Genomic DNA, 21470 nt, shown 5'->3' on the forward strand with positions numbered 1-21470 from the left:
TTTGTATATAAACTAATAATATAAGATGACAAACTAAAAGTATGGTAAGTCGAAGAAATATACATGCTTCTAGGTTTATTTTTATTGTAACTATATTTGTTACAAATGTTACATTAATTTTCAATCGCTAGAATTAAATGCCATTTAGAACGCCTCAGAGACGATAAACGAAAAAGAAAACTTAATACAAAAACAAACAAAAGAACAATTTTCTTTTACGAAAATTGCAGACACGTACTTTTAAAAAATAATAATTGAAATTATCGAAAGATAATTTTCTTTTTCGACGAAACGACACTTTGATCGTTGCTTTCGTTCGATGGAAAAATTCTTCGTCCCCACGTTCCATTGCCCGGAAAGTAATTTGTATAAAATTTGTTTCTGTTTCTCGTTTCGTGGCACCGATTGTATTTTCTTCTCTTCACGCGTGTGCACTTCCCGAACGATTACGCCATTACATATCGACCAAGTGTCTCGAGCGATATGAGAACGAGCATCGTGGAGAGCTTAAAGTTAGTTGCTCAAGACTCGAGAATATTACGTACGCGCATTCTCGGTAGTCTGTATTAAATGTATTCTAAGAACGTTACCGCTGGCAATAATTTCATTTCGAAGTTTTCTCATCTCGTTGCTTAAAATTGCCAATGTAAATTACACCGTTCAACGTAATACCCCATCGAAAACTACAGTATAAAAAGATGACAAATATACTCTCGAGATCTTGAGAAACATATACCTACAAGTATTTAAATAACTCCGTTATTTACCTCCTTAAAAATATAACGATAATTCGTGTTTATATTTAAATACAATCGAACAAAGATACTCGAACGAACGTGTTAGACCTCGAGAAGAGTACACGTTGACTGTCGTGTCATTCCTGCCTGGCTGACGCGTGAGTTTCCACGAGAGCCTAGTCATCCATTTCTACGAACGAATTCTAAACTTTCGCATAACGTTACCGTCATCGGGCACGCTCTAAAATATCAAGTACCCCAACTATCCAATGTCTCCATTTTTCACCCTTATAATTCGAAGAAATATCAAGTACCCCCACTATCGAATGTTGCCATTTTTCACCCTTATAATTTTGACAAAATATCGAAAACGTCGTCCCTCCTAACCGTGATGGACCGATGAACGTATTGAAACAGGCCCTTGATCCTAAATCCGGCCCACACCTCCCAGTTAGGAAATATCATAAAACGCGTCGATAAACGCGATCCATTCGATCTGTGTTACGAGGGAAATCGAGCGGGGTAATTTCGCGATATAGGTTACACGTCGATGTGGCAAATCGGGACTTTGACGAACTGTATAGAGTGAAAACAAGTATGGTCTTACCAGGCGTTGCGTATCGATCGGGTATCGTAACCGGTGTGAGAAGGAACATCGTGGAAAGCTCCAAGTTACCCAAGAGCCGGGAATATTACGTACACGCGCTCTGCGACTTCCGCGTTGTAGGTTGATCAACTGCCGGCCGACACTCTCCTTTCTTTCACCAGTCCTTTCGTTGCGCCCTGTTCCACGGTATCCGACGATGCCTCGTCGACGGTTACACACCGCGATGGCTCAATCGCGATGTCCTCTTGCTCGCTTGAAATACCTCGCCTTCGGGCGTACACGCAAAAGGTTGCACGGTTGCTTCGGCCTCTTCCTTTTTTTTTTTTTTTCATCGGTGTTACGCGCAACGGCACAATTATAAATCGTGTTTCGCCGATCGGGGGTGCCCCTTCTTGATAAAATCGGGAAACTCGTCGCGCGAGATCGATCCTCTCTCGACGATGACGCACCGTACGTAACCCGCGTGGAATAGAATCGCGAGTTCCGTTTCGAGACCCGAAGCTTCAAACGAGTCGAAATCGTCCATTGTAAAACCAAGGGTAGATTGCCTCGAGGAAAAATTACGAGATAAAAATCGAGAATACACGAGGAGGATCGGAATACTCCAATAGCAACGAGTACAACGAGAAATGGAGTAGCTGCGGAATAAAAATATTTTTTTGGAAGATCGACACTTAGATAAGGAGGGAACAGTTTCGATATAATAAAAAAGGTCTGAATATAATAGTCGATATGAGTAATTTAGACGCGGGTTTAGACGATACTAGAATATTTTAAGAAATTGGAAGAAGATAACGGACGCTAATAGTCAGAGTTGGATGTGGAAATGTGTGAGAAAAGAATAGATCGAGTTGAAGAGGATAGACGAAAACTGTGATCTGCACGAGAGGAACGATGGAACACTAGAACATTCAGCTGAGAAAGGTGATGACACTATAAGTAATAGAGAGAAAAAACTTTAGAAGAAAGTAATTGTGAGAGAATAATCGAGTGGCTGAAAATGATGAATGAAAAAAGCGAAATAAAGAAAAAGGAAAATCAATTGTACGATAAATTCAAGTGTAATAAGAACTACGAGGACTGAAACAAATTAAGATACAGTAGGTGCGAAGAGTACAAAGATGTACCTTCAAAAATTACTTTTCCTTCAGCATATGTTGATACTTACTGTCATACTTCGTATGAAACGGTCAAAAATTCGACAATTATAGAACAAGTACGATTAATTTCAACAAGAAATGATTTAAAACAAAATTAATGCGTTCGAGAACCAACGTCCAAAACTTTGTTATTGTTTTACGCGTTTCAGGCATCGCTGTGATGAAAATCGTCGAACGATAAATTTTCATAAATAAAGTCCGACTTGTTGCAAAATATTTTTACTTCGATAAGGTTTAGACACGATATCCTGATGGATTCCTTCCTCCTCTAGCTTGACACAACTTACACCAGCTGACAAAACCTGTATCTAGTTCTACAGTACTATGATTCCGTCTAAAAAAACATTTATTCTACCTTTATGGATGTATACATCGTCGTCTTGAATCTTCTCCATTCATTTCTCTCGCTGGGTGAACGTGTTCTTCTCGCAATATTTCTCTTCGTTCGTACATTTAACGTCTAACATACACATACATATGTGTGTGTAAGTTACACCCTCGCTCAAAAGACATAGAACATTTGAATACTAAAATATCGTAAATCGTAAAAAAAAAAAAACAATAGAAATCGTTCAAATATTTAATGGAAAACAATGTTATATTTTACACTATTAGCTGTGTAGAATAACAAATATGTGCAATAATCTGCATAAAATCTTGTCAACATTGTTAATATTAATTAGATATTTTTTTCGTCTAGATATCCTCCGTGTACTTTAAGTATCGCTTTGATTAATTTTGACATTCTGGCGATTAATTTTTTCTTTCTTATTTTATAATTTCTCGATTTAACACTGGTTCGTTCATCTCGTAGAAAATATTCCACAGCTCTGTTTGTGATTTTGGATTTTTTTCAACGGTTCGAATACCTTCTTTATTATCGAAGATAAGAGTAAAGAAAAATTTAAGAATAAAGCAAAATAATTTCAATAATTTACATCGCGTAATCGAAATTTTTTAAAATAGATAAATGCCCTATGACTTTTGAGCTATATTCTTTGTTAAGCCGTGTTCCATTCATAAAAACACAAAATACAAAACAAAGATATCTACCCATTTGCTAACAAGGGCAGAATAATAAGGGTGGTGTGTCCTAAAAGTGCGGTTAAAGCTCGAGGAACTCGATGCGCAAGTGTTTCAAAGATGAGGCTTGTAATTTCGCCTTCGTATTTTGAAACGACTTACGGAGAATGTAAACAAAAAAATAAAAATAAAAATCGATCTGTTTAACCTGGACAGAAAACCGACATACTCCCGTAAGTCTAAAACTCGACTATCTTAACGTTCTAACGACGTCTGTTTTCAGGACGCGTCTTCGCCTGGAGAGCCTCGAGGACGCGGTGATAGTGGAGAACGAGGATGACAAATTGACCGATAGAAGAGGCTGTCCGGCGTATGTGGCACCAGAGGTGCTACGCTCAGGACGAGCCTATTCCGGCAAAGCTGCCGACATCTGGTCCCTCGGTGTCCTGCTCTACACGATGCTGGTCGGTCGTTATCCGTTCAACGACGCCGAACACGCGTCCCTGTTCGCCAAAATCTCGCGCGGCCAATTTGCGGTCCCGGAGGGTCTCAGTTCGCGTGCACGTTGCCTGATACGCTCGCTGCTGAGAAAAGAGCCATCCGAAAGACCGTATGCCGAGGACGTGCCGAGACACCCATGGCTGTCGAAGCCCCTGCGGGTCTGCACGGCATCCAGCAGATCCTCGTCCCAGGATCAAATCGTACCAGAGCTACCTAACAATCCTCAAGACTGATTCTTCCAGGAGAAGAACATATATTCCGCGCGCGCCGAAGCCAGCTTTCCGTCTTAATCCTCTATTTGGCCAAGAGGCGTCGGGAACCGATGCTCGATTTATCACATGGCTTATATATTTCTCCTTACAATAACCGAGACAGTACCGGAAGGTACCAACAATTTCATTCACATACATGTACGCTGAGAAGAGTTGCGGGGAATGCCCATGAATGGAATTTCGAACCGGCGAGCGATCAGAATTCTTCGAAGAGGTTATTTCGCGGTCGATGTTTCTCAGTGTCGCGTAAGCCAATGGACTAATAGCGGTACCGCGATGAAGATGTAACTTATGGACGCGGAGACGCGAATTTGTTTCACACCGTGGTCAGCAGGGATATTCCTCGTAGCTCGTTTCAGTACGGAGTTCCCCGTAGTTCGTGATACAATTGAAAAGAGAAGGAAGAGTCAAAGAAGTATTACACGTCCCTGATAACACGAAGCTATTTCTTTTTTTTTTTCTTCTTTTTTTTTTCGTGCTGGAAGTCATTTCAAGAGGGTGAAATCAACCCCCCAAGTTTCGACGTTTCTTGGTTTTTTGAGTATAACTTTGTAACGGAGCAAACGGGACAGAGCAAAACTTTAAACATACGAATTGTTCAATTTTTTGTTCTTTATCACACTATTGCAGGAAAAACAGTTTCTTCGTCGTGTAATTTTTTTTAAATAAACAAAGTTTTTACCATTTTGCAAATAGATACTTACCGGTAAGAGATAGAAAAGAATGTTACTTTCCGAAAAAGATTTATTTCGAACGATCTAATATGATATTTAAAAATAGACAAAGAATGTTCTTATTACCGTATCCACCGCAAACAAATCATTAACGTTGTACGCATACTGCTACATTTTTCTCCGATATTTCATTCTACTTGCATTTCTCAATACAAAGTAGTTGTTTTGTATTGTATTATAATGACGAATACCTGTTTCATGCGTGTGTGTATACATACATGTACATAATAATACACAAGTAGGATTTAGGAATTGAGTTAGGAAGAATGGCGATAACGAGTTGCTGAAAAAGCAAGAAAAATATATTAAACAGAAAATATATGCGTAACGCCGCTTTGTAACGAGACTTTTCTGGAACTGACAATGTCTCTAGTCTCCAGCCTCTAAACACTCAACGCTCTCCAAACGATCACAATTAACCCCTCTTAAATATCACATATTAGATTATTTATTACATATATTATAATCATTATTATAACTTTCTGTTGCTCCGTAGTTTATACGTTTTACATACGAGGTGTGTCCCAAAAGTATCCAACCTCTGCTTACATCTTGAAAAATAGCTACTCCAGAGTAATTTCACGTTCAAAGTGGTCTCCCTTCGAAGCGATAACTATCGTCTAACAGACCATTCGCTTTTGAAAACAGTTTTGAAAGTTGTTTGTTCTTATAGTCAAAACAGCTACCTCGTTACACTTCGCTTTATTTCTTCGACTTCGAATCCTTTGCCCTTTCAACCATTTTTTCATCTTACAAAATAATTAGAAATCGCACGAGGCTATATCTAAATTGTACGGGGGTTGACGAAGCTGAATAATGCCGTGTTTTATCAAAAAGTGCTGCATCAACTGAAGACACCAGTTTCTACTTCTTCAAAAATATGAACGTTTCCTCTTCACTGCGTCACGCAATCGTTCGAGGACTTCTAAATAATAAAGTACTTCTTGTTTATTGTGCGACCTTCTGGAGCATATTCGTAGTGCCCAACACGTTCCTGGTTAAACAAAACGGTTGCCTTCACATGGCTCCGACTTTGTTGTACCTTCTTGAGTCGTAATTATTCTATCGTAGTTCACTGTAACGATTGTACACCTGTTTGCATATTTAGAAAGTAAAATCAACCCTTCCAGTTTTTAAAATGAGGTGCGAAAAATCACGGTACGAATGGTGTTCTTATCATCAATCACTTTTATCAAGAAATAAACTAACCCTGATCATTTAAATGCATATGTAAAAGACTTGAAATCTGTATGAAAACGGTTAAATTCCATAAGAAACCTTAGGTATAAATTATTTTATGATGATAAATTAGCGATTTCTAATTTGTTTTCTATGTACCTACTTTTGTAGCAAGAACATTGAAATAGATTCTTACCCTTATCTTGGTGAAGATAATTGATGTATATAAACGATTGTAATTTCATTTTGTCATTCCTATAATGAAGATTAACATCGTAGTCACGAAACACTACATCGTTGGAAAAACGCTTAACATAATTCTTTCACGCTTTAAAGTTTCGCATCATGTACATCTTGTTTATAGTCTATCGATAGAGTCTAGATATAGTCTAATAACGACACCTTTATTATTCCAGTTTTAGGAAAGAAAACTTTTTTCAACCAAATTTTGAAACGAGCTGCAATATTAAAATAAAATTCATATTAAGTACACATACGTGTGTAGATCTGAATTATCGGTAAAAGATTTTTTAATCTTTTTTTCGAAATATATATTACTCGAAGTCAGTTTCCCAGATTTTGGTACAGTCACGGTAAGGAACAAGTTTAAAATTATGTTCAACTATCCTACAGCTTATGTCTTTTTTTTCCACCTTTTCGAACAAATTCCTGTATGTTTCTTCAGACCAATTTCGATCGATATCATTTTCATCAACAGTTTCAACTCTACACTCTTTAAATTCGTTTAGAAAAATCAATGAAAATTCTTCCAAAAATTTGATTGCATTGAATTCATATATGCTATTTAGCAACATTTTCTCTATAGATTCTTTTAATTGTTTTTTCTTCCTTGATATAGATGTTTTCATACATTGTTTTAAATGTTGGTAATAACAAATTGAATACGTTTATCGAATTAATAATCATTTTTTATCACTACAGTAACAAAAACAGTTCTGTGAACTCATTGAGTTCTCGAATGCGACTGAAGAACATATCACTCTTCACGTATGGCTCGTAAACAACGCGTAATTTGATAGCGTAGAAAAAATAACAGAAAAATATAAATAAGATGACATTTAACCTAATTGTCTACATTCTGTACGAAAGAAAACAATATTGTTAACTCATTGACACTTCATTTTTTTAAACCCTTTTATATTATGTACACAAATTTTAATTTATCTTCATTATATTTCATTTTTTTTTTTTTTTTTATTAAAAAGTAATTTTTTATATTTCTAATATAAATTAATCTATCATAAACTAAATATCTTTGCAATATTTTATTTTAACCTCCTATCCCCCCCCCCCCCCTCATAGGGGTAGGAGGTTATAAAGCTACTATTTGTCATCATAAAATAATTTATGTGCAAATATGACATTATATGTAAGTTTCTTATGGAATGTAAGAAGGTCTTCTAGAAAAAACCATAAAATTTTTCAATACAGATGTTTTACTCGCTTTGTTTTTCATATTTTAGGGATTTCCACAAATTTTTTTAATACAAAATTTGGTAAAAACTTCACCATGGTATCTACAAATCTTTTACTATATTTGTCGACTAGCGTGAACACTCCAAACAAAGATGAGAACCCTCTCTTCTTCCATGTTCCATTGTTTTTTTCTTTTCGTTCTCGACGACTTTGGAAATAACGGAAATATCATAATACGTGTTTATGACTAATCCTTGACACGAGTTCATGAAACCAAAGAATAGGTTGATGTCTTCGCGTCCTATACCCAACAGACTCATTACTAGGATAATTCTTTCATTTATTTCACATTTTCGTTCTACAGGTGTACTTAAGTCGATATATTGGATACTGCATTTACACCGCATCACAATATTAAATTCTAAACCCTGTTTATTGGCTTCCAAAAACCCAATATCACATTTGCACTGTTTCACAAGTGAAGAAATAGCGATAAAAACGGAGAAAAAATTCCAAATACAGTATGCGTGATTATTGGAAATAATAATTCCCTCGAAATTTCTCTCGTGCAGTTTCCAACACGATATACTCGATTGGCAGCAAAATTTAAGATGCAGTGGCCAAAATTTCGTGAGACTGTTACACTCTCCTCCATATTCTCTAATTTTTTAGTCGACGTGCTTGCGAAACTTGATTCCGACACAGTGATATACTGATTACAATACTTGAAATTTCTGTTTCAAAGTTAACAGTACATTCTTCGAAAAATCTCATACTTTCGAAAAATAAAAATAAAAATTCGAATTACACGCAGCCACATGGTGTTCGTTCTTAATATGGCAAAAATTTACAAGATTTTCAAATTCGCCCGTACGTGTTTCCAAGTATTCACTTTTAAACCATGCGCATTTAAAAAATATCTTATTTTAAACCTAAGCGAAGAAAACTAATTATGCATTAATGACTGCAATTTAATTATTTCGTTATACGAGTGCGAATTAATATTGATCTCTTAGAGAAATATATTTTCGAAATTTTTTCAAAATTCTGAATTCAAACACATCTAAAGATTACAAAGCGTTTTAAAAAAATCCATCTGTTCGGTAGAGTCTCGTCAAAACGAGCCCTCACATAATGATGATTCTTGTAGTAAATTCAAGTAAACTGTACCAGTCATAGTACCGTAAAAAAAAAAAAACATTAGTTTAATTAATCTCTTCGCTCGTAAGCGGCACTAAACTGTGACTCCTAGAACATTAATATGCTGTTCTTCTGTAATGTGTGGTACTTCAGGTACTCATGTCAGTAGGTGAAATTGTGGCGGTTAATTGAACCATATACCTCGAAGGTAGTCTCATCGCTTCGGAAGATTTGTTTTGGGAACTGAACGTTTTCTTCGCACTGTGACAAGTATCATTCGCAAAATTGAACTCTCCAATTTGAATCACCTTTATTAACTCCTTGTCCACAATTTAAGTTTCGATAACGCGTGTCATAATCAACAGTCAGTCACCATTCTCACTGTCCTCGTGAACACTAAATTTTCTTTTTGAAGACATTCTATAAGGGTCTTTTTCTAATATTTTTAAGAAAATATATATGAACGTGACCACTCGCTCGTGGTTCTTATGTTTGGCCCGATTTCCTTACCACGAGTTTCACACGATATTGTAAACAAAGGGGTTAAGGGCGTGGACTAATTTTTCAATGTAACTTTTCCAGTGTAGTCGCTTCAAAGTATACCGGACGCTAAATTTTGAAACCCTCACGAGTTGCTTGCCGAATAGATTTCCTGGAACTTTCGCCATAAGTTTTCATCATCATTTCTTCTCTTCTGGAATCTGTTGATGTCCGTGATTTTCCAGAACGTTACTTGTGGACATTTTCAACTGTTCCATCAGCTTCAAACTTATCTCTAATGCGAGTTATTGTAAGTCGGGTTAGCCAATCTCTTTGAAACTCTCGTGCAAACTATCTTTGAACTTCTACCGCGTTTTCGTACTTTCAGTAAGTAGTTCAAGTAACCCTATTAATAGATCAATTTTTCATTTTGGTAAAAAAACGTTTCTAGAGATGAAAACATCCCCTTAAAGAAAATATGTGTTTATATATTATCGTAAATAGCTTTATACGAAATAGAAAAAAAAGTTTAATGCAAAGTTTTACAGCAAAGAATTTTCGAGAAACTTTTTCTTTTCAAAATTTTTATCGGATCGTATAACTTTCAGATCAGGCAAAATTGCAGCTACATCGTGTAACTGCACAGTTACCTATACATTTATATATAAATGTTGAACATTTATAAATATGATTTTTATATATCAATTATTTTAACATAAATATGTGAAGCCAGTTGTAACAAACGTCGAAGTATTTGTACGTGTCAAGGTACAAAACAAATTTTACCGTAGATACTGTACTTTACATTTATACAATTTTTTACAATCGAAAAATATGGTGTTCTATTATCAGCGTGAGTAGTTGTGCTTATGGGATAGTTAATGGGATAGTTATTCTACTCCACGTAAGTGCTTTAGTAATGATATTCTTCGAAAAAGTGTTGAAAACAAAAATATTTTTTGCACCACTTATAACGCATAAAAGCGACCTTACCACACACACCACAAAATTGAATAGATTTTTCTTCTTTAATATCAACCTTATTATCAAATTTATTTGGTCGTTTAGACAAATAGCCACTTTTTTACCAAGTACATTTGAATAGATTTTTGAATGTAGAAGATAAAAACTGATTGTGCACCAATTACTGTAATGTTAGTATATTTGTTTAAATTTGTATCATACTCGTGCAATATGACAGCATCAGAAAAGCTTCGTACAAAAAATATTCAGATAGTGAATACTATATATCTAAAAGTTGTATCAAATCATCTTTTTCGGTATAGTTAAAATTTCTACTTGTTCGCCTTCTGGTAGAAGTTGTTATAAGTTTCCGGAACAATATTCTGTATTTCATAAAAATATTTCTTGAAACCAGATTTTGAGCCACCCAAATATTGAGCTACAAGTTTCTCTGATTTATAAACTGCAATATAAACATTAAAAAGTCTAAATAGATTTTTCTCTACGCAAGAGAAAGGAGGTGTCCATTTGCAGATATAATGGGGGCATGATGGTATAACTGTGAGTCATAAAGGATGAAGACTGAATAGTAGCCTCGATCGTTTTTGTTCCAACAATAGACAACGTCCGTCCACAATGTAATTCCAAATTAAAATCGCTTTCATCTCATTGTAAATCGCTTCTTCATCGATGGTAACGATGTACAGTTTTACCAATTCAACGAATTCTTCGACATTTCGACATCTATTTTCAATATCACTGATCGTGTTGCAATGCCTTCGGCCATTGGATGTGCCTTTTTTAAATATCATATCCATCATCTTCCGACTTTAAATTAGAGGAAGTCAATTCGTTCTTTTGCTTCTAGAGCCCAACTTCGCAAATGGACGTATATCGTAAACGATCAATTTTATTTCCAGATAGCATTTATTTTATAATCTAGATTTATATTGCCTATTTCCGCATCTGCTGGATAAACCTGAGCTAATTCATCTTGTTCCGTTTCAACATTATACCCATCTACAAATTTTATATAAAATTCGTTATTCTCGTTACTTCTTATTAAATCAGCTACTTTCTCACGTAAATATACAATATTTACAATCCCATTTCAAATTGGTTCATAGAAATAAACATTATTTCGGAGATATAAAATGTTACATTCAACGTATTTATAATATTTACGTTGGTTTATAATAGTTACGCTGGAATATAAATAACGCCTTCAGAGGAAATGCAATCTGCACCGGATGTTATGAAATGTACATATTACCTACTTCGAGAATCAAAACACTTTGCAAAGTATTATTGATGATACACCAAATCGTACACTATTGATCTCGTGCACCTCATTTCGTACATCCAGGTTATATATGTGTAACATGAGATACGTTATTTTCTACAAAAACCAAAACCTGCTGTCACTCTTTCATCAAGAAGACATTATGCCATGAGCGATTTAAAATTGTGTAAAGTACAGTTTTCGTAGCTGTTTTTAAGTTCATATTAAATTAATGTTGTTACACATGTTGGACCAAAAGTCACTTTCGGATTTCTTTTGACTGTAGATTTCTTAAAAATAAGTAAAAACACAAGATTTAATTAGGAAATTATTTATTAACTTAAACAGTCTTTTTCACAATAGTTCTATTTTAGTTACGGAAAATAATATCCATTAAATGACCGCCTTGCAACCGTTCACAAATTTCAACTCTTTTCACGAAATTTTTCATTACTGTACTTAAAACTTCGTTCCAATAACACGTTTACTTCTTCGGTGATTTTGCGTTTTAACTCGTTCAAAGTATTAAGCTTACCGACATAAGCACACCCTTTTAGATAATTCCATCAAAAATAGTTGTATGTTGGATGGTCAAGCAAAATGTACGATTCTTTTAAACGAGAAAGTGATTTTTGGCCCATCTTTACGAACGCGTACAGATATTTCAATGTCCGTTACAATTACCTTCGCGCGGTTAGGATATGTCGAACCTCTTCATCGACTACAGAAGCTACACTCAAAGGACATACTTGAAATATGTAATAGTGCATTAAAAAGGTACACACTGATTGGTGAATCGTACAGGTTGTCGCCATACGGCGTAACTCAACACCAATACAGAAGTCGAGTGACCACCGACAGTAGTATAGTGGTAGGTTCTACGGTCAATGACATTTGCATTTATGTTAAATTAATTTATATATGAAAATAATACATATAAATGTATAAATAACATGTCTAAATGTTCAACAATTATACACAGAAATACGGCTTCGTAAGGTGATGCGCATACGGCATTCATGATGAGGTATGTTCTTCTGTGATCAAAGTCGAACGACAATCAAGGCTTTTTATAAAAAGCATCTCAGGGGAAGGGTTTCGCTACCCGAGCGTTCAAATCTCCCCTCTAACAGTTTCCAGAAAAACATTTCGCTTTACGCACTATTGTCAAACAGACTACATTTCGCCAATGTTCGTCTAGAATGTATTTCAAAGTTGAAGCCACTTTCATTTGCATTATAAATGATTTTACGTGCGAAACAAACAAGTCTGCGATATTGTTTTCTGTTGCGAAATACAATTACATGCATACTTTTGAATTTCCATTTACTAGTCTTACATTCGGAGAAACTGATCAGATTCTTTGCTTTCATGGTCCACAATCTTAAGTTCATACCATAGACTCCTTCGAATTTGTGAAGTACATATTCTGTAATAACTTTGTCTACATTTGTCTCACTTATCTCTACACTTGCAGCCTAGCTGTTGGCCAAGGTTGATTCTCGGACTTAACCGTGCGAAAATGTTTCTGTACACGCAATAGTGATCGATGACTTTTCTGTTTCCCGCTTTTCTAAAACTTCACGGCTTTTTTCTTATAATTTAAATCAACTCTAGCAACAGCTTCGTCAACAGTATACTTTGTAAGCTTGTTGCCGAACAGAAGGTTATCCCCTTCTTCTTCTTCTTCTTCTTCTTCCGTTGATGCATTATACTCTACAAATTATGCACCGAATCATATGATTCCGATTCATCGGCAAAATCAAGCACAAAGTCTTGTTCGATTATCGATACAGAATTGATGTTTTAAAAATTTTATTCTTACAAATATAGTCGCTAACATGTTTATTACGTTGACAGTATTAATTGGATTTAATTAATTCCAACGAACAATTTCACAAACTTCGTCGAGTAAGTCTAAAATATTAAAAGACGAAGAAAAGGGAACTTGTATCGGTAAATGTATCAAATTGATCGAGTACCATGCTGATAAGCGAGCGAAGACCTTACATACACATTACTCATTTATATTTATCTATATGCAAAGCATTCAAATGCAGTCAGAAGATAATGTTCTCTATACACGTATGTAAAGTGTACAAACTGCGAAACAATAGAAAGTTATTAATTTATGCAATTGTACGATTTGTGCAAAATAGTTTAATAGTTTACATATGGTAGACAGTCCGTATATGAAGGGGAATCCGTATATAAAGGTACATACATTAATACATGTATGTATATAATAGTATAAACACACATGTATTTGCGTTTATACTTTGTATGAAATGGATATTCGTCATTATAATACAATAAAAAACAGGTACTTTGTGTTTAGAAATGCAAATTGAATGAAAATATCAAACACAAATATAGCAGTATACGTACAACGATCATTATTTATTTATAACAAATACAATAAAAAAGAATTCGTTTCTCTTTACTATTTTGTTAGTTTGTTCAAAATAAATAAGATTCGTATACAATAATTCTTTTTATCTACTAGCATTAAGTAATAAGCCAAATGTAAATCTTATCTTTATGGGATTATTTTGATCAAGAATACAATTCTTTGGGCCTGTTTTAGAATTTTTTCTCAAAGAAACTACAAGACTTTTTATATGGGTTTCGACACACAAATTTACCTCCTGATATTTAAAGCATACAAATTACTTTTTTAAAGTAAATATAATAAAAATTATGCGGGTTATATTTGGCTTGTCAAAAGTGTTTTATAAAAAAAAAAGTGTCTTGTTAGTATACAACATGACCGTTCCGTTAATCCGAAACAAATAAATAAAATGGCATCTCGTTTAGCATGAATGTGTCTATGATATGAACTACAACATATTAAAAATCTCAATAATTAAAAATGCAGCATCACTTTGAAATTTAATGCAAGTTTTTTGACTATTTTAATCTATAATATATAAAAAAACATATTTCTAAAAAACTGTGGTTTGTACGATAACGGCACATTTACAAAAAATACTGTCCAAATTTAAAGCCAATTGATACAGTAGACCTTAAAAATGAAAAAACTTAGATTTCGAGAAAAAGACGTTTAAAGGTTTACGTATCTATTGCAAGAAAATATGTTACTCTTACGGTTCATCTGCCAATCCAGAACCGTACAATGGTCCTTGGTCGTATTCGAAAAGCTCCTGTTTGGTCGAGCTATCTGCTGTTCTCTAAATTTCAACTTATTTTGTTATCTCGAACGATTGACATTCATTCGAATGAATTCAAATATCGTCTCGGAAATTTACACAAATTTTCGTTTGTTGGCCGGTACGTACTTACTCCCAATTGGTGAAATATACGAAGGCTGTTTGTTAAATTCGTGTAAAAATGGAGAGTAGAGGGAAAGAACAATTTTACACTCACAATTGCAGAGGAATGCGCTAATGTGTTCTCGTGGCGATACAAAAATCTCCTTTTTCGTCAAGTGTGGTCGTTTTTTTCTTTATTTTATTATACATAAACGATCCAACAAAGACGCATAATACCCTTCAGTAATTGTTTTACCCATCTTCAAGAAGTCGATAAAGATTATGCCAAGGAAATCCCAAGAGATGGTAGCCATAATCTATTGAAAAAATTATTTTCGCTTTCTTTGTTGCAGATTCCCCGCTTGCAACCCATTGTTTTGACTGTTCCCTTGGTCTCAGAATCCATGTTTCGTCCACTGTTATAAATCGGCGCAAAAATTTCTTGCAACAATTTACACGTATACACTTTTGATCCAATGTGAGCGAACGCGGCACTCGTCTTGCAAATAATTTTTTCACTGGCAACTGTTCATGCAAAATATTGTGTACGCGGTCATTCGAGATGTTCACAGTCTTAGCAATTGCGCGCACCTTCGCTTTTCTATCGTCCAACACCGTATCATGGATTTTTTCAATAATTTCAAAAGTATTTTACCAAACATCCAGAACATTCTTCAGTCCATTTAACTACTTTGAGAGTTACCAAACCATTTATAAACCGTAACGTTAAATTTTTGCACCATAATATTCGTGAAACTAAGTTTTGGTTCTCCTGGGCCATGTTGCTTTTCAAAAAGTAACGTTTAATCACTACGCGATATTCTTTCTCATCTGTTGCTTACTTGATCGCGATTCGAATAAACGCCAGATAGAGAGTAATAGATCTATTTGACTGAAACTTGGTGTGCAATCCTCCAAGAGTTGCCAACAACTAAAAATAACTTCGATATCTTACTGCTGGCGTCATCTCTTAGACTTTACACTGACTTGTCGACAGTCCTCGTATACCCGGGATGACACTCTTCCTAAACCAGGATTCTTTGAACAAGTGGTTCCAGTAAACTCAAACGACAGTGACGACGTTTAAACACCCCAACGATAATCCTGTGTTTGTACGTAACAATGAAGTGACCGATGCCCCTGTTGCGTCATCGGTTGGTCAACGACGATAGCTACTGCAATAGAGCAACAGTTCTATTTGTAACGTATATGAATTAAGAATGAGACTCGCATAGGATTATCGTTGGTGTGTTTAGGTGACGACATTGTCCTTGAGTCCACTCGCGAAAGAATCATCCTGTACCTACCGTTATAGTTCAACCACACGCTTCAATTACAAGCAATGCTTTTTGCGAACGGGATACGATAACTGTAGTAATCATGAACGGATTCTTTTATTTCTAATAATATCCTATACTTCCGTTGTATTGAACTTAAATTAAATCTATCTTCTCGCATTTTTCACGCACTCTCTTACTGACGTTAAATTCTCTCCCCGGACCAACACCCGCACCATAGACCACCCCCTTCACGCGCTGATGTTAACTCTCGATCCATAAAATCACTCCGTTGCCAACTTATTCTCTCTACGGTCGTTCATTCGTTTACTCGCCACACCGATAAAAAACCATCGCACACTTTTCAAACAGTTAACAACTAGCTGTTACAAATGTTGCGAATTTGAACAAATTCGGTAGCAAGCATATCTTCGAAGAGATATTCTTAAAACAAGAATGGAGTAAAAGAAATTCATTTTTTTTTAAGTTCTGGACCAGAATACCTCCATAACTTTGATAAAGCAACACGTAACATACGCGTAACATGAAGATTCTACCATAGCCTCGTGCCCCATCTTGTAATAAATGACGATCCCATCTTATAATAATAATTTGCCATTGTCACAAGGAGCCTTGCTACTGGAAAGGGCAAAATTCTCTAAAAGAATGGTAACCCTGTAGGCTACTGAATTGTAGGCGCTTATATTAATATTGTTTGGCCTGTTAGTACTTTATCGATAAAATAATCCCCGACCCTAAAGTCATCGGGCCTTAGTGGAGAGCAGGGTCGGTTGTAACACCGTAAACATCTTAAAATATATAATGAATATTGATACAAGTTTTCAGGTATATAATGTGGAACACGCTCATCTATCGTAGTTATGTAGATGCGAAATAGACATCTGTAGAATGAAGAAAATAGCTTTGTGGTACTCAAAAGTTAAAGCACTTTTTTTGCTATTTTAAAATTGCAACATAAACGCTCTTTTAGCAAATATCTTCTTGTTTCTTGCTTTAGAAGTTAAATTTGATCTTTCTAAAAGAAATGCTGATCGTTATTTAACATTCATAAACATGTTGTTAAGGATAATATTTAATTGAACTTCACAAATAGAGTCGGAGGCGATTGTAACACTGGCAATCGGAATTGATTGTAACGTTACAACTTTCACTCAAAAAAAGTAAAAGTTAAAGAAGAAGATATTAATATGTCTGTAACGATGGGTTACAGGGCTTGGAACAAAATTTTTAGCGAAGAGTAGAGAAAACAAAACTTTATTGACAAAAAATGAAGAGACAAATCCACGGACAGAATTGAACCTTGAATTTGTGCGACCATTTCGTAAAACTTTATCACCACAGGTTTCAACCAGAGGTAGAAAAAAGCGAATGTCTACTATATACACTGATTCCTCTAAAGTGGAAAAGATTAAAAAAGAATGCAAAAAAAAAACGAACAAAAATATACAAAAATCAAAAAGAAAAGAGAAAGAAGATAAAAAGTACTATTGTCTGGTATGCAATGAATCCTATAATAAAAGTAAACCCAATGAGAAATCGGAGCAATATTGTAACTGTAATGATTGGTCATATGAAGAATGCACTGACCAAAATGATTTATATAAATATTTGCCATAATTGCAAAGTCTAATAATGGAGAAAAAATATCATAAGTTTCCCCGACCCAGTGTCCGGGACAGTTGTAACATTTTCTTCGTTTGTCATTTTTTATTAATAGTTTGGATATTACTTGACATACAGCGAAATTGCTGTGGCTCAAGTATGTCAGATAATTAAGTAACATGTTTGTTCGAAAATTGTTGTCATAAATGCAATAGCTTTTGCGTAATCGTGTTCCAAAGTCAAAGTGTTACTATTGGGTTGTTCGGAAAGTCATTTCGTTTTCTTTTGGTGAAAATGAAACACGATTTTTTTAGAGTGTATAAACATTTTATTAAATTATATATTCTCCATTTTGGAAAACGAAATGACATTCCGAACAACCCAATAATAACCCCGCTCTCCCCTACTCCAAAAAAATGATCCATAGAAGCGCATTGCATTGCCAATTGAAGTCTAATTGTTAGATCTCCATAGTCCACTCTTGAATCTCATGGTGATATCATTAACAACGGCTCGCTCCTTGTAGCAAATTCTAAATAAGACCAAAGAGAAAATTGGTACGTCCATCGTCCACTCACCTTGATTTAAATTGCTAGGTTTCTCTAACCAGACACGTGATATAAGAAACATAAGAATTGGCTAACATAATTTGCCACCATAGGCACAACTTTACCGATGACAGCGATACTTCTTCACCTATTAGAAAATTCAATCACTTACAACAGATGTTGGTTTCCTTAACAAATTTTGCTTCCAAGATATCAGCGGCGTCGTTCATCCCGCAGAAACGTTTCAACATAGAGAACATTATTGCCTTTTCAACGCAGTATCGTCCCCCCCTACCCTCCAAAATAAATTTTAACGCCATCGAGCACAGACTTTGCCATTCTTACTGTTAAACATTTACGTGCAAAATAGTAAAAAATATGTTTATTTGAAAAATTTCATAACGAGGAAAATTTGTTTGCAATAGTCTAATAAAACACCAAAGACTGAACAATTAGTACATTTAAAGTTTTGCTCTATCTTCTACCGGTACAAAGTTATACTCAAAAAAACTAAAAGACGCCAAAACTTTGGGGATTGATTATATTCCCTTAAAATGACTTTCGGCATGAAAAAAAAATAATTTGTGTTATAGAAAACATACACTTCTTGCGTATAAAAATTTCATAATTTTAACAATCTTTTAGTTGCCTATCTTCCCAAAGCTGCGATAACCTGAAGAGCAACGCTGTATAGACCACCGAATCCTATTCCACTTAATTTGTGTACTTGTCAGATTATGTAAAGAGTGTTGTTTGTGCTGCGGATAGTGCATATTATGGTGTTCACTGTGATTGAAAGAAAAAAAATTATAAACTCTGTAAAGGATCAGAGTCAGAACGCATTAAGCAGCTCGACGCCAAGCAGAAATACACTGCCGCACAAAAGTATTCGATCGCTTGTTATATGTGCGTTTAATAAAAGAATGGAGGTTCAATTAATCATTTTAAACAGTTAATGATATATGTAATTTTACCATTTTCACAAAAGCAAATATTTGTAATAGAAATATATGTAAATTCTAAAACGCGGCCACATACTTTTGGTAAATAAACATAAATTTTTATTTTACCAAACGCACGATCAAGAATACTTTTGAGCGTATGTTATAACAGGGAAAATATTTCCAGCGGTTCTTGTATTGATACATAAAAACATAAACTATTCTAGAGAAACGTATTATAAGAACTATTTCGTGGCCTTACCACGCGTTCGTAAATATACATAGAAAGAATGAAAGTTAGGTGGTGGTTTATACAGAGATTCGTTTAGTTGAAAGGTGCACATTTCGATTAGATGCCACCTGTAAACAATGAATCTTTAAAGCCGATTTATTCACAATCAAAACCCGGTACAAAAAATTTTATTCCGCATGTTCGATTTTTTTTTTTTACGAGAAATCTTTCCATTTGTACCACAAATTACAAGATATCCTGTGCATATTGATGTTTAAAATGACGCGATGTTGTTCCTTCACACGTGATGTTATGTAATAACATGTATCAGATAGAAACTCTCATCTTTGCTTTCGTGCACAGGCAACGCGTGAAAGCCATGTTTATGTACCGAAAGAATACCAAATAAAGGGTTAAATGTTAGCTGTCGTATCGAGGGATCGTCCAGTCCCAAATCTTGTTTTCATTTCGTCGTCGCGACGAAGGAAAGCGGCCTAGAATAAGAGTAGATTTTGTTGGAAAACATTGGAGAAGGTCTAACGGGAAATGATCGTTGCTTGCATTTTTTGTTAGCAAAGACTTACGAGCTAATAATTTACTCTTAAGAAATACAATTTAATAACATCTGAGAAGAGATCATTTGATTTTATTCGTTAAGCGTATTCTTATGTATTTGAAGAAAATTCAATATCACAATGGTGTTATTGTTGACTTAATGTGTTTCTCAAATATCGTTCTTTTTTTTTAAATTACGGTTTCAGTTATAGAAAGCTCGTACATTTTTGTATTCGAACTTTCATGTATTGAACTCGTTGAAATATTGAATATGATCTTATTATGGAAAAGGAAGTAAATGTCAATAATATAAAATTAATTCGCTAAATAATAAGTAAAAAGAAGAAGAAAATGTTTTTACAGATTACTTTGTAAAAAATAATAGTTGCATTACGCTTCTTTAACTGTTGCAAAATTGTATTCGTACGATGTAAGGCATGAGACACCTATTTATTATTGGCTGTTACACTGTGTACCAATTTTAAGAGACACCTATTTATTATTGTCTATTACACCGTATACCAATTTTAACTAGACTTTTCCTAACTTTTTATATGTAAATTGTAACAGTTTTCAACGAGCAAATATTACAATTAATTGTATCTTAATTTGTACGATTTTTGTTTTAAATGATCTCCTAATGCTACGGGATCATCAAAAGTCAATATTGGTGGTGAACCAACATTGAACGATTAAACCCCTGATCTTCGCTGATGGTTTGGTTTGAAGAAAGTTCCAAGTGTTCTTGTATTTGATATCTATACAAATTATTTTGTAACTCTGCAAAAGTAAAGTTGTTAAGTGCAAGATTACTGAATGTGTGTGTGTTGAACATGAGTGTAAGAGACTTTTTCTTTTATATTTTCTAATGCGATCTTCTGTGCACTGAATGCGGTCAATTCAGTGCACAATTCCTTGTATCATTTGAGTCAGGGTACAATGGTGAGAGCGTTTACTGACGCTAAAATGTATATAAGTTCAGTCCACTAAGTCCTACTAAATTGTTAAATAGAAACGTTAATAAAATGTTCTGTACATAGACAAATAAAGTGGCGTTCATGATAAATCGTTGCATAACTGTCTATGTTTCATTGTGTTTTAAGTTCCTGTTTTGTCATTAAGAAAAATCAATCATTAAAGCTTTTGACAAATTTTTAGTACTAATTAAGTTAGTATTAAGTATAAGAGTTAAGTATAAGTTAACTCTTAAAATTAATAATTAACTGTTAATGCACCAATTAAGTATAAGAGTTTTAGATAATTCTAAAAAATCAACCAAATATTACAGATAAAATAAAAACTGTATATTTGATACAATTAATATTTTTACCGAATTACTAAGTACATAACATATGGAACTGTAAAAATACTTGTTCTTTTACTGAACTATTTAAGTAATTTCAATAAGTAATTCTTTGTTGTGCAATTTATTTGAACAATATATTTAGTAACTGATACTCACATTATCTAAAACCATTACGTTTTTAAAATATTTATCAAATAAAAT

General features: G+C 34.4%; 1 protein-coding gene across 1 annotated transcript in view; it reads left to right on the forward strand.

Annotated features, from left to right (window-relative positions):
• Trbl (tribbles pseudokinase 2) overlaps window positions 1–21041 on the forward strand; it is a 53149-nt gene extending 32108 nt beyond the window's left edge. Inside the window, exon 4 of the mRNA XM_076322209.1 lies at window positions 3811–21041. Coding sequence (XP_076178324.1) covers window positions 3811–4261 — 451 coding nt within the window. The 3' untranslated portion in view covers window positions 4262–21041. The remainder of the gene's footprint in view (window positions 1–3810) is intronic.
• Window positions 21042–21470: the final 429 nt, after the last annotated feature.

The sequence above is a fragment of the Ptiloglossa arizonensis genome, chromosome 10 (assembly GCF_051014685.1).
Source record: "Ptiloglossa arizonensis isolate GNS036 chromosome 10, iyPtiAriz1_principal, whole genome shotgun sequence".
Taxonomy (NCBI): domain Eukaryota; kingdom Metazoa; phylum Arthropoda; class Insecta; order Hymenoptera; family Colletidae; genus Ptiloglossa; species Ptiloglossa arizonensis.